The sequence below is a fragment of the Callionymus lyra genome, chromosome 3, assembly GCF_982586985.1.
Source record: "Callionymus lyra chromosome 3, fCalLyr1.hap1.1, whole genome shotgun sequence".
Lineage (NCBI taxonomy): Eukaryota > Metazoa > Chordata > Actinopteri > Syngnathiformes > Callionymidae > Callionymus > Callionymus lyra.
This window is the reverse complement of record NC_141820.1, coordinates 34,280,014-34,294,697: the sequence shown is the minus strand read 5'-3', so window position 1 is coordinate 34,294,697 and position 14,684 is coordinate 34,280,014. Positions and strand designations below refer to the sequence as shown.

The window sequence follows — 14,684 nt, the reverse complement described above, 5'->3', positions numbered from 1 at the left end:
TTTTGGTTTTTTTACATTTTTAAACATATTTTTTTATTAGTGTACAACGCTTTAGTGGAATTTCCCCCTTGTGCGACTAATGAAGGAGTATCTTATCTTATCTTTTATTTGGATTTTTAGATATTTTTCATCTATTTATTCTGAGAAGTGAAAGTTGTCTACCAAGTTTGTTCTATGCGCAGCATCTGAGCATCATTCAAGTGTCAGAAAAAAAAAGTCATATCTAAAGCGTTACTATGACAATTATGTAGATTTCTCCTCATTGTGTCTTGATTATTGCATAAATCCTCCGTCTTCGCTCTGGCACGAGGTGCAGTTTGCATATGATTTTGGAGAAGGTCTACGCTGGGTTTAATAACGTGCTGCGGGCAGAGGACAGAATTGATCAGAATAACTGCAGCAAAGCACGTCTCGCTTCATCATCAGATGTTTACTTTATATGAACGACGGGAGGAAAAAAAACAACACCGCAGATGTTTGGTCTCTTTATATATGGAAGCAGCCAAGGCTGAAATTGCATATTTTGCATCATCTTCTATGGCGGAGCCGAAGACATAATGGGAGGAAACTTCCCCTCGTTATTGTGATAATGTTGCAGCCTGTCCGTCTTTGAGATGAAATTTCCGGCGTTCATCTGGTAGTCGCACAGAACACCATCTGAACGGAGCGACTAAAATGGGCTGCAAAGCGCTGCCAAGTTCGAGGGATCACAAAGCAAGACACCGAATGGAGTCCGACTTGCTTTGTTTTCCCTGCACACTCATTATAGAAAATCATTCAACCCTTAAACACGAACAAGAATGTTGGCCAGGAAAATAGTGCTGAAGCATCCGAAAATACAGCAATAAACTTCTGTAACTACGGAAAATACAACCATTTTCTCATTTAATCTCATGTCAGGGAAAAAAACAATATTATTGTTGTAAACACTTTCATCTATCAGAGTATGTGTCTGTATATTTACAAATATTTACACATAAAATAAACTTTACTGATGTTTGGGGAGAATGTAATTAGAAAAATCAAAAATATGTTATATAAATATATTAATATTATAATATTATATATTTTAAATATATATTATTAAAGCTCATTCAACAAAAGCAACACCAAAAAATAACACATGGCACACAAACCACTGGACAGCAAACAAAGAAAAATAATTGATCTTCCTTTTGTTGTATTGATTATAACTGTCTGAAATGTGTGTTTTTCAAGCAATAAGTGTTGTTCTTTTCTCAGTTTTGTCATATTATTTTCATCTGAAGGCGGTCCATGAAAATAATGCAGAAATGAAACCTGTCAATTGTAAATAACATTGTTGGGGGCCCCTGGTCTGACATGTACCTTTTGATACAACTTTTACTGGATGGTAAGTTAATGCTCTACTTTCTCCTGAGTTCCTACATAGTTCCCAATATCATTGATTAGTGAACGTGTATTTTCTCAAAAACACACATTTCCTAAAATGTGATCATGAAATGCAAAGTCTGAAAGTGTTGATCTGTATTTTAAAGAAAGCATTTACCATAAAAAGAGCCATTTTGGCCCTTTTCCTTCAGAAAAGAAAACACTGGGAGCCGCAAAACCCTTTTTTTGACTTTTAAAGTTAAATATCATATAATGTTCACTTTCTTTGTTTGCCTTTATGCTATATATAAACAAACTTTAAATAAAACTAGTGATAGTTCACCCAAAATTCAAACTCTCATTTTCTACTCTTATTATAGGCAAAAATGTTAGTTCATTTTAATGTAGCGACTGGAGCTCAGTTGTCTTTGTCTTCATCCAAAAAGAAACTTAAATCATTAAAAAATTAACAAAGACTATATTTTAGGCTTATTTTTATTGGATGATATGAGTCCATCGGGTAACCATGAACCTGAGATAACACAGCAGATAAAAAAAGTAACAATATGCCTTTTCTTTTTTAAAATAGATAAATCTATTGTAATTTCTTGATAGCTAATTTACTGTCAATATTTACAACATAGTAGAATGAATCAGTTCTATCCTCAGGGTGAGGATATCAAGATTTATGAATTTTTTGATGGTCACTCTGAACACCCCAAATACAATCATATTTTACTTCAACTACTATCAACAATTCCTGAACAGTTTATTGAAATTTGATCGTCCGTTTTTCTATTGTTGTTCTTTTGGTCTGAAACAGTGTTCCGTGAGGCACTTTGAGACAGTTTCCTTCTGAGGTGCATGCTTTTTTAATGGGGAAGTCCTGAGCTAAAGTACAGATTTACTAAACCACATTACGATTTTATCACTTCTTGTGTGTGAAAAGAATGAGAATTAGAGATGTTTTGTGTCAGGTCTCTGAAGGAGTGAACAAGATTATAACTCATTCAAGTGTTTAGTGGAAACCTTTGGAGTGAGATAATTCATTGCTTGTGAAACTACAAAAAAGATATAACAGCAACTTGTCAGCTCTCTGCTTCAGAAAGGATTCTGACGGACAAGTAATCTGTGGTCCTCTTTCTCACTCGTACAAGTAAAATGTGTGACTTTAAACCAGATCTGATTTCTATTCTTTGTTTATGTAAAAGCATTAAATCAGATTCTGACCTGACTTTTTTTCATTGAAAGCGTGTCCACCATGTTTGAAAAAATATATTCTAGAAACTGTTAAGAACTTTAGAAATACACTGTCTCTTATAGTTATCACTGAAACAAACGTAATTATTTGATTAATTATTTAGATTTATCTCGTTATGTCAGCTATTTATGTTGGTCAGTGCACTTATTCATGTCAAAACAGTTGAAATTGACCATGATGTCTTACAAATGGCAGTTCGTTGGTATAATTTTTTTTTTTTTGAGTAGTTCAAACTGAAAAAAAAATATTGATGAAATCCTTCATTTAAAAAAAAAAACAACACACAACACATCTTTTCTTTTTTTAATAAAATGCAACTTTTATCGGCTTTGTGAAGATTCCTGTCTGAGCAGACGAAAATAAGACAAACCCAAAGTAAGCCAAAAAATAAAAGCCATGAAAAGAGTGGCCACTATATCACAGTGCAAATATCTATATCATGGACCCGGTGGATTGTACTCACATGACTCTTTGAACATACAAAATATACAGAATCTTGTCGTTGCCAAATAAGACTAATATAACTTACAGTGTAAACCACATCCAAGTCACTTTAAAGAGGACACTACCTTATAGTAAAATAAATAAAATACACTTTTGAAGATCCACCTTCACAAAGGATTCCATTCTTAAGATTGATTGTCACACTCATTGCCTTCCACACCTCGCTGGTGGTGGTAAAAATGGAGAAAAATGGCAAAATAATAATCAATGAATAGATGAATATTTCATTTCTCCTCGGGGACACACAATGTTTTAACACTGCAGATCATAAGAAAATACATTTAAGGTCTGTTTTCTTATGCCCTCTTTCCACAACTATTTCTGACGCTGTCAAGAATTTATAAAATAAATTGAATCAGTCTAAAATAAATCTTTTCTTGAACTAAATATCTTCATGTTCTATGTAAGAAATATATAGATTGAAAGAATTATAAAACTATTGTCTACAAAATATGCCCCCTGCTCACTATGAGGCGTTCAAATATAAATTAAAATTCATACATGCCCAACTGTTTCTTCCTAAGTTCACCTTTAAAGGTCCTAGTGTGAATTTTTTTTGTATATAATGCAACATTAAATAGCTTTGCTTAAATGTGCTGCAGTGAAAAGCTAGATGAAATGAATGTGCAAGTACATTTTGTGTGATAGGTCCGTGAGTTGTACGCAGCAGAAACACAGTTTAATTACTTCTCCCAAACCTCTTTATGCTCCTCGTACCGTTTAATGTCGACATTATTTACACAAGCGGAACTTAGGATAAAAACAGAAAAAATAAAATAGCATGACCAGCAAAAGAACGAACCTTAAGTGCAATAAAATAACATCTCGCCACAATGCTGACTCGGTGGGAGCTGTGGTCCCATTTAGAGATTGTTTTTCACTCATTTTCACAAGTTTACAGACTTATTTCTTGAGTAAACTTGACAGAAACAAGTGTCTTAACATGACGAGAGTGTCAGACTAATAACTTTGGAGAAATATAGTCTATTTTCAAAATAATACACTATGAATGATCAAGACAAAAGAAATTAGTATTTAAATTGTTTTGATATAAAAGGCCTCATGGGCTGGTACTGAGCCCCAACCTGTTGGTTGGGTTCCACCGCTGTATGACACAATATTTAGTTGTTTATAAATTAATTCTATTTTTGCTCATTCCCATTATATTCTCAAGTGGTGATACAGAAAATGGTTTCTTTTTTCTTTGACCATCTGCATCCAAATTTCAAAATGCAGCATTTCTTCTTTACCTGTTGATCAACCAAACCCTGAATTGGTTGCATTGGTAGACAATACTTGTTGACTTACATGTAGCAGTTAGTCGTCACAACTTTGGCTGTCAAACCAAAACTAATCTTCTCTTACTGCTCAATAAGACATTATCTGGAGTTGATCTGACGACAGGCTCAGGGATGACTTTGGTTCATGTGTTTGGACCTCCGTGGTTTAATGCACTTATTGTAGATGAAAGTTTTAGTTGCAGTGACAAAATGAACCCCGTTTATTTCCTCAATGACCATTTGATGGTACAGAAAGGATGTTGTGGGGATAAAAATACATGGAGTTTAACGTTTTTTTGTCTGTCACGTGATTGAAAACAATTCATTAACTATGTCGTCGATGCTAAACCCTTCAAATAAGGTGATTTATTTTTTGTAATTTCTGGTGATCATCCAAATTCCTGAGTCATGTGTGCACATGTGGAGATTACCAAACCTTTCTTCGGGTGATTTATGTTTCCCACAGTCGACTTAACACGTCTTTGTGAATAAATGTCCACTAAATGTAACGACAAGTGATATGTGATGAACAAAAGCAAGGATGACAACGCAGCCTCAGACTCTCTTTGTAACATCATCTCTGATGAAACTTGAGACTTCCAACCACAGAAACAAGTCTGTACTTCTAAAAATACATTGGATTCATCCTATATTTCTTCTGGAGTTGCAGCCCTGTGATGTTTCGACATGATGACAAATACAGAAACGAATCAAGAAAGCAAGACAAAGTACCTGCACGTGTGCCATGGAAACAAAGTCTTTAACGCAAGTCTTAAGTGAACGTAGAGTATGTACACAATTCCACGGTTAGAAACACAAAGGCAAGTTTGACCTATTTCTTGGCACACAAGGTGTGTAAGAATGTTTGTGTGAGGGACCGCTCGTCCACCACCCTTCTACGTTTGCAGTACCATTTGGTTTTGTTGATTCCTTCACAATCCTCCATCTCAGCCCCGCCCGCCGGACTCCACTGTGGTGCCAGTCTCCTGCTACTGGTGGAAGTCTGTTGCTGCGAATGAGTCCAGCAGATCCAGGATGTGACACGTGGGAGGAGAAACTCAAACGACCTAAAGTTCCCGTTTCAGCCGGCTTGTGAAGTGATAGGTCTGAGCGGCAGACAATCTGATTCTATTTCTTTCTGGACCCGTATTTATTTCCTGGCTGAACCCGGCGAGCAATCGCGGATTTGTTCACTGAGATGTGGCAGCTTTTCCTGCGCGTCGATGCCTCCTGCATCTCACGCGTACGCCTCTCCACCTTTCAACGCCACCAGCTCCGAGTCCTCTGAGTGGCGTCCGTTCAAGTGTTCGCTGTCCTGATGGTACATGAACGCCGGCACCTCTGTGATGGAGGTGGCGGTGTAGGAAGTGGAGCGCATTGAGCAGTGGTCCTTTCTTCTCTGTCCCCACTGGGTCTTGTACTGCATCCACTGTCTCTTCAGAGCTGCCTGGACCTGTGAGGAGATAAGACAGTGACTAGAACCTTTTTATCGATCCACAGGAATAATTCAACCCACATTCGCTGGATCTTTTTGTATTTCTTGAAAGGCATTGTGGAAACATAATCACACTTAACTAGTCTTTTGTAGGTCAGCTCGAGAAGACGGACAGTCCCATTTGAAATCTCAATTCAGCTTGTAATCAACAATAATAGCATTTTTTGGTTTGTGGCAGGACGACAGCTGACACAACCTATTAGGCTTCTGAAAAAAAAATCTTATTTCTGAATGATGTTATATGAAGTTCTAGGGACTCACATTAGACTTTTTGTTTAAAACCACTTTTATGTTGCCCGGCGGAACTTTAGAAACCTATTAAAAGAGAAAGACTCGAGATACTGATGATGATGTTACGCAGGCTGTTTACCAGAACACAAGAATTCATCTGGACCAAAACAAAATGTAACTTGTTGTAAAAAACTATTATTTTCTCTCATTCTCAAACAGCTTTATGTATCAGTAGATAACGAAGATAGATAAAAACAGGGATGAACACAACATTCTCTAAGATCTCTTTGGACTTTAAACTTCTGGTCCCTTAAATAAAGGAGCTTGACACCCCTGCATAAAAAAATGTTATCGAGACAGTTTAGTCAGACTATTCTCACAGTTAACCAATAAATGGGTGAAAAAAATTTAGTTTTCTCGGTAACAGAAAAATGAAAGAGCGTAGTCTTCAAACATTTGATGACATTGCCCTGACATAAATGACCAGACCAAAAAGCAACGCACATTTATTTGCCTTTTTGGCTGTCAAATATTCATTGTGTATTTAAAATAAATTCATGACAGTGATTTAGAGCACTCTCACTATGCATTGTAACTCTCGTGGCTAAGTCCCTCATGCACTTTATGCCTCACACACACAATTTTGCTGACACAACTTAACTCAGAGGTGCATTTCTATGGAAACATAGAATTCCAATTTAAAAATCCATTATTCAAGTCTTAGTGAAACCGTTTATGGATTTATTCTTTAAGTACAATTTCTGCAACTGATTAAAAGGCAAATAATATTAAACTCAACTCTCCTGACTCACTATTTTCAAATGTTGAAGTCTTTCTCTCCAAGACGCAGTAAGTACCTCATCATGACCATGTTTTGAAGTTATTATTTTATAAAGTTCTCCCCCGTCTGAACTCTCGGCGAACAAGCGGTTACAAGAGTGATCTCCATTATGACATAATAATGGCTTCAGTATTCCTCCAGCCAGCTGGAATTAATGCCTTGCTTTGTTTATTCAACGAGCCCCTGGGAGGTGGAGACTTCAGGGAAGTAGTAGTTTTGTCACTTATCGGAAAAAAACAAAATAAAACTCACCCTTTTATTACAAAAGTCAGAATTTGGAGTGGACAATAGAACCAAGTGGACATCATTTATTTTGCAGCTCTATACAGACATCTGCCAGTGTCTATCCTATAACCTTCTTGTGTTACACTGGCTGCATATGCTGCTGCGATCTAATGATATGAACGATGACACTAATTGTTCTGATGAGACAAAATATCCAGCAGGGCAGTTACAGCCTCTACCAACGTCTTGCTTGATGACACAAATACAGCATGGAAGCTGTTAGTCTCATTCACCCCACGGTACAATGGTGGTATTGAAGAAACAATGCAGGTTGTGCGATGTTGGCCTTGAAATGGAAAAACAGAATGGGAGCAAGCTCCAGAAGCCCATGTCCTGATTAGAGGAGCTGAATTGTTCATTATGTGAGTGTAGCAAACAATCCTCTTCATTCCCTTGTGGCAGTTGGTGCGATGCATCCATCGATATCACGCAGAGTGTCGAGCGTGACCTTTACGTTAATGTAGGCTTCACACGCGGTGCATAGTGCACTGTTTCTTAGCGGATCCAGAGATCGGCTTTTGTTCTGCCGCTGCTCATGAACATGAGAATGGTCGACCCATTTTAACGTTGAACGGTGGAGTGTGAATTCATCCGAGCTAGACACGCTGGGCCTTCTTTGTTCGTATGCATGCAGACATTTTTCTAAACAAACAAGCCCATTGAGATTTTCACTTGGAACAAAAGGCTGAGCTACTGTAAATTTATAAATAATGTAAAAATGCATGAACATGGTAGACATTTAAGAATTTGAACTGCACTAACTCGTTCTTCTAAATGGTTAAATTATACACAAAAAAACTGGGAAAATATATTTTTTAAAGACAATCCATATTGAACAGTGATGTCATATTTATTTTGATATATAACACCTTATCAATTATAATAATAACAATTAAATAATCATCGTATAACAATAATGTTTAATATTATTCATATTATTTTCAACCTTGTAGTTGTAATTGGTTTGTTATTATAGTTAAACAATCGTTCTATAAACTAAGTAAAAAAAAACAAAAAATAATTTAAAAAAAAAAACAGTTTGTGTTTGGATAAAGCAAAAAAAAAGAAGCTTTTTTAAAATTAATTATTAAGTTCGATTTAAATTTTTTTGACAGTAACTATTGTTAGGTGAGACTGTATTTCACTAGTAAAACGAGCGAAATAATATTGAATGAAATTGGAACTTGTCATCTTCAGACCTCGGTCTGGCTCCTTTTAAGGTTTTAGTGGTTTGTCAAACTATGATTTCTCTCTGTGATGATATCTTTTAGCTTTCATTAAATAACTAATAAAACATTAGTAGAATATTATGGAAATGATTACAATTATTAAAACAATAATATTTGGATAAATAAATAGAATTTAGAATTATTATGTTTGGTGTTAATTATAGGTCATATGAATGTAAAAAATATTACAAAGTAGATATTGATTGTTAAAAAAACAATATTAATATTGTAACAATATTATTTTTTCTCTCTGTACTATACATATACAGAAAAGGCATTGATTTTGTATAATTATTTATTTATGTTGTTGTATTTGTAAGTACCTAATAAATAACCAAAAGCAAACAAAGACAAGAAACTCTAAAGCATCATAAAACCTACTAATAATTCAGATGGAAATCCAGTGAACAGTTTATTCACTAGGAGTGATGTAAGAGAACTTGAAAAGGACATTTATTTCAAACTGGGCTTGGAAAATATTACTTTATAAAGTATTTTCCTTCACCTGACTCGACCCCTTCAGTCCTCGCAGCCAATCGGGATGAATCGCAGACATGCACATTCTTTTGTTCAGTTTATTTTATTGATATGAGTGTCAGAGTGACTTGTAGAAAGAAAGATCCTGCTGGAGTCTGTCTGGCGAATACTTACTGTCCTAAACAGTTTTTATTGCACCAGCACTAAGGCCGACCTTTGTAAAAGGGCAATTGAGCATTTTATCATCTGGCTTGAACGGTACTAGATCAGGAACTCGTTCTGTGAGGATCTTGGCCCTCAAGGTCAACTACCACTTTTCCGTAAATAGAATATCTTCATTTCTCAAAAATATGTTCATGTTGTTCACCTGACAGGACATCCAGCTTTCATGAGAGGTAGATCCACATCAGCATCTAGGATCTGGATAAGGACGTGATGTTGAAATGCTATTTACAGTAAGTTACCCTAAACTGAGGTTTTTCTTAAAATGTAGGAACTTCATTAGAATGTATCTGTCACTGTAACTGGACCAAAACCTCCACAGACAGCTTAAGAAATATGGGATATACTGAGAGTTCACCTTGCGGTGAGCCATAATCTGTTGGCAGGTGGGTTGAGTTAAAGTCTTTTTTACCATCTACCTATATGTAGATATAAGTATCCTCTAAATCAAATCCCAGGAGCAGGTGCTTAACATTATGTTTGCTGACTGTTGAAGGACTGATCATCAGAAAACTATCCCACAGATGTAGAGTACGATACCAGTACAACCCTCCACCCCTGGTGTCAGAAGTGGTTCTCAGATGCATCGGCTTCTTCTTCAATTCTCTCAAAAGTATCCTTAAGTGTCAAACCATCACATTCCCTCGTCTGCCTCTAACACTGTGTGAACAGAACTCAGAGTTCATGTCGAGGAGAAAGAAAGACACAAAGACTTCTCACAAAATATTTGAACTTGACGCTGGTTGAACTTAAACCCTGATTAATTGCATTTTCAAATTTGATATCAGGATATGATTAGGAATGGATTCTCACATTGTCACATTCTTTGTTGAGTATTTTTTGACTTGGGAAAAGATGGAATGGTAAATAATTCAAAGTGAATCACATCACAGTCATATTGGATCTTGAATCAAGTCCAGCTCTTACAAGGCGTCCTAATGTGCTCATTTGAGAGGCTTTTAAAAAGATATTAGATCCAAGCGGAGCACTGCAGTTTGTTTATTTCATTAATATACTCCATAAATCACATTTTATGTCCAAAACTAATTTGGCTGCGTAATATTGGATGTAGGAAGCAGTCGTGGAATGATAGAAAACAACAATCACACATTACATTTTAATCATCAGTTGATTAGTATTTGATCAAAATTTGTGTCTGAAAAATGAACGTCCCATCACTTATCGTAACCAATCGAAAACCTTTTCCGTCTATTATGAAAGTGTATTACTTGCACTTCAACCACTTAGTTACTTATCAGGGTCACAGGGACAGGAGCCTATCCAAGCTACTTTAGTGTGAGAGGAAGGGGACACCCTGGATAGGTCGCCAGGACACAGAGACGGACAACTAGTCATGGGCTGATGAAGCTTCATGAAACAGTGGCATATTTTTCAGAGGACAGTAGGGGGCGCCCTCCGCTTGGAATTTATGTGAGGTTACATTAGAATAGCTTTTAAAAGCAATAGATAAATAGAAACAAACTGTTATTCTCATTGATTTCAGCACTTTTAAGTGTATTTAGACATGAACGTGACGTTGTAACGATGATTGAGAAATGAAAATGACTTTGTGCATCTTAAGATTGAATCAAAAAAACAGGAATTATGTTTTGCTTGGATATTATATAGATTGACGTGCACAAAACAGCTTGTAAGAATAAATAAACATTGTAAAGACAGACAGGCAAGACAAGTCTTCTTTATATATATGGCTCATAAGAAATGTGGCAGGACTCATAGCAAAAACTACTTTAAGGTATCTTATCGATCTTGTTCAGGACCTAACACCAAAAACAACTTTAGAAAATACCATGAAATGCCAGTTTTGCACAACATGGGACTTTTAACATCAACGCTGAAGTAAAATGATATCAGGGTTCTCACCTCTCCATTGAAGAAGCAGAATATTGTTGCCACCAGTAAACCCTTTAAGAGAAGAACATAGTTACTCTTACACAGGATCATTTTCTTAATTCCTGCAGATGGTAAATTGTTTTAACAAATTATACTACAGTTGTCATTTTAATATCGTCAATTTTCTTCCTTTTATTATAGAGTTTAACTGAGACTAGAATAGAAAATACTAAAAACTGTCTCAGTAAATGTATGTATAAGACAACACAAACATGTTAAACTGTTAAATATCTTAGGTTGATTTTAGAAAGTTTTAAACAGTAAAAATGCATATTTTACATTCCCTGGTAAACAATACAGTTTAGAAGACTGCTTGCTGCATGACATCTGCTCAAGGGCTGCACATGCTCCCCCCGGGGCCCCGACTTTAGTAATGCCTGCTCTAGATTAAGGTTTATTCCACTTTTTAAATTAAATTCCAAAAATCTACAGTTTAACTAGGAACTGAGAGAAAGCTTAGCAAACTAATATATTACAAAAAGAATTCCAAATACTGTGAACTTAATGATGTTTGGAAATTTCTATAAAAATAAAATAAACGAAGCGGAATCAACAGACCCACCTGGTAGTGCATGAGGATGTGCATGATGTACTCGTAGACCTCGCCAGCCAGACGGTTCTCCGGCCTCCAGGGAAATATGACAAACTGTATCCCGAGAAGTGGCACCAAGATCAGAGTGGCTCGCACCGCTTTCATGTACATGTTTGACTCGGCCCGGTGTGTGTCCCTCAGTTTGGTCACCAGCACTCGTATGATGTTCAACAAGAAGAAGAGGTTCACCTGCGGCAACACAAACACACGTTAGAACGTTGGGAAAAGTTGCGGTTCCAAAGTGGGATCCAGCAGACTTACGAGCAGAGCTGCCACAATGGGACCGTGGACCGCATAAAGCAGATGGGTTTCCACACTCATCCAGCAGCTACAGAAAGAAAAACACATCAGTCAGTACGGTCTGCTGCCCAAAACACACATAGACGCACACATACCAAAACAAGCACACACATACAAGTGTTCAGGACGGCACATATATAAACACAGGCTGTTTATTTTCAGACGATCCTGGAACATTACTCACTTGTCATCAAAGAAGGTTTTTCTTGCCACGGCGTGGATGGATGCCGGCACCAGGGGAAAACCTTGAACAAGAGAAAGATGGCAGAGAGCAGAGTCTGTGATATTCTTGTCATTTTCCACAGCTGTCAGAGCGTGGTTTGTTTTTTCAGGAATGACACGATATAATTCACAAAAATCGTCTACAAACCCATTTATGTAACTTAATCAGAATAATGGCCGGCACCATATTGTTCATATGGCGCCAACCCACATCTTTTCGTTGAGTCGGGACCCAAAAAACAAGTGACTGCTACAATAACAATGTTCATATTTTACCTGGTAGTTCTTAGGATTCATTTATTGATGTGTTTACTTGCTGTTGGTGCGAGGGTGTCGATGACAGGTGTCATGCCAAAGAGTGATTTCTAGCAAACATGATGTTGGCTGTTGTTAGATTGGAAATTATTCTACACTATACGTATACGCCATAAGTTAAATTAATGCTAAAAAGATGATCAAAATATAGAGTATAAAATACTAGCCTCATCTAAGAGCTTAAACGTTTAAATACACATTCACAACCAACATTTCACTTGCATACTGATATACACTGTGTCAAGGGTAGCTTGAAACAGACTAGAGATTATTCAGCGATTTAATGAAGGACTGTCTGTCTGCTCTGTTCACACCTGTGGACGTGAAACAAAAGGGCAACACGGAACACACCCAAAAGAGGGGGGCTGGAAGACAAAGGAACTTGCCCACACAACAGGCAAGGAAGGAAGTTACTCTCCAGGTGACTCGAAACAGAACCTTAGTCTTGGTTTAATTCAATGGTGGGGAGAGAGATTTTTTTTTTTTACCATGTAGACTTAAGTGCTCTCTAAAGATGAAAGTGTTTCTGAATAGCAGGTTAGCCTTTTAGCTTCTGCAACAACCAAGCTTAAAATGTACATTTGTTACAGTCTTTTTGAACAATTCCTCATGTCAAAGCTTTAATACAAGCTGAAAATTGCAGAAGAGCAGTATGGATGTATTTGGATGTTTTTAAGTTCGTCTTTTTTGGACAACTCAGATCCAGTCACTACATAAGAATTGACAAACATTTTTGCCTGTAACTCTAAAAAGGAACATATTAATCTTAAAATAATCCCAACCATTAGTCAAGATAAGAATGAGTAGAAAATGAGAGAAATCTAAATTTTGGTTGAAATATCACTTTAGCCGTAAAACTTTTTAAGATTTCATGTGGGTCTATAGTCTATGTTTAATTTATAATAACAGGTGATTGACACCTGTCAACGTTGTATTTCATGTTTGAGGCACTGAGGGAATGATTCTATATCAACGCAAGATTAGAGGACTGTGTTCATGTGAAGTCTGATTTTGATGTTTTCTTTCACTGATTATTCTCTCCTTCTTTTCTTCAAATAAACCACCCACAAACGTTCCTACACTTAATCAGACTTGCTTTAAAAAGACCCAATTTCTCCCCATTAAATTGTGTCAGGTCTGTGCAAAGTAATATATTCATTATAATTTTTGTGTTCTCAGAAACCAAATGATCAAAAAGGTTTATTTCTTAAGACATGTGTTGATGCGTTCATTAAATTGTCTTTCATGATTTCTCTAGATTAGGGTTATATTAATTTTTTCAAGTAAGGTCACGTTTGATGAAGTGAAAACAACGTTATAACAAAAGTTTTCTCTTTCAGAAGTTCACTTTAAGAAAACCGCATCGACGCGAAGCATCTTTGGGTTATTTTCATTCGACTCGTGGGAGCATTAAAAGCTTGTGTGGAGTCTATAAACATTTTATCACCTGCAGGTCAATATTCTGTGCAGTGAAACGGTCCATATACTCACCCCAGCCCAGAAGGTAGTACCAGTGCAGGTGCTGCTCTTCTGCGAACACGGCCACCACGATGAGCGTGTGCAGGTAGATCCCTTCACACAGCATCCAAAAATAATTGCAGCCCAGCATGTACATGTGGAAGAAGTGCAACACTTTACACCCGGCCTGTGTGGAGGAGAGCCAAAGAAAAGGATTTTAAAGACTAAGGTTTAACGCCGAACATGACATACATCTGGCTACGTCCAGACTTTTCATTCATGAACCAAGGGAGCATTAGTGCTGAGGATGTTTGTTATTCTACACCCACTGGGCGAAAGCTGAGCAGGCTGTTTTTCCTTGTGGTTCCTAATCTTGGCAAAATAAAGTGAACGGGTAAGTGAAACTCTCTTAATACTTATTTCTTCTGGGCGCACACCACAGAGTTCAGCACCACCGTTGTCTTTGTAAACATCTTCCACTTTGAGGGATTAACCGGTTATGACGATGATGTCATCTTGCCTTTTTGGACTTTTGTCATGACAATTAAACTTTATTGATTAAAGCTCCAGGCCAGTTATCCAGGAATTAGTTCTGAGCTGCTTATGAGTAGAGCTAGTCTCACCTGGATGAGCAGCATCAATCCTACGCTTTATTAAAGGTTAAGAGCGAACAGATGGTGCAGGGTGGTAAAACAAAACACTTGTGTT

General features: G+C 36.8%; 1 protein-coding gene across 2 annotated transcripts in view; it reads right to left on the bottom strand.

Annotated features, from left to right (window-relative positions):
• Positions 1-2,900: 2,900 nt before the first annotated feature.
• Positions 2,901-14,684, bottom strand: part of calcr (calcitonin receptor) — a 60,464-nt gene continuing 48,680 nt past the window's right edge. For both annotated transcript variants that reach the window (XM_087787653.1, XM_087787652.1), the window contains 6 exons: positions 14,010-14,163; positions 12,166-12,226; positions 11,943-12,009; positions 11,652-11,870; positions 11,060-11,101; positions 2,901-5,848 (listed from right to left, as the gene is read on the bottom strand). In XM_087787653.1, the coding sequence (XP_087643779.1) occupies positions 5,633-5,848; positions 11,060-11,101; positions 11,652-11,870; positions 11,943-12,009; positions 12,166-12,226; positions 14,010-14,163 (759 nt within the window). In that variant the 3' untranslated portion in view covers positions 2,901-5,632. The remainder of the gene's footprint in view (positions 5,849-11,059; positions 11,102-11,651; positions 11,871-11,942; positions 12,010-12,165; positions 12,227-14,009; positions 14,164-14,684) is intronic.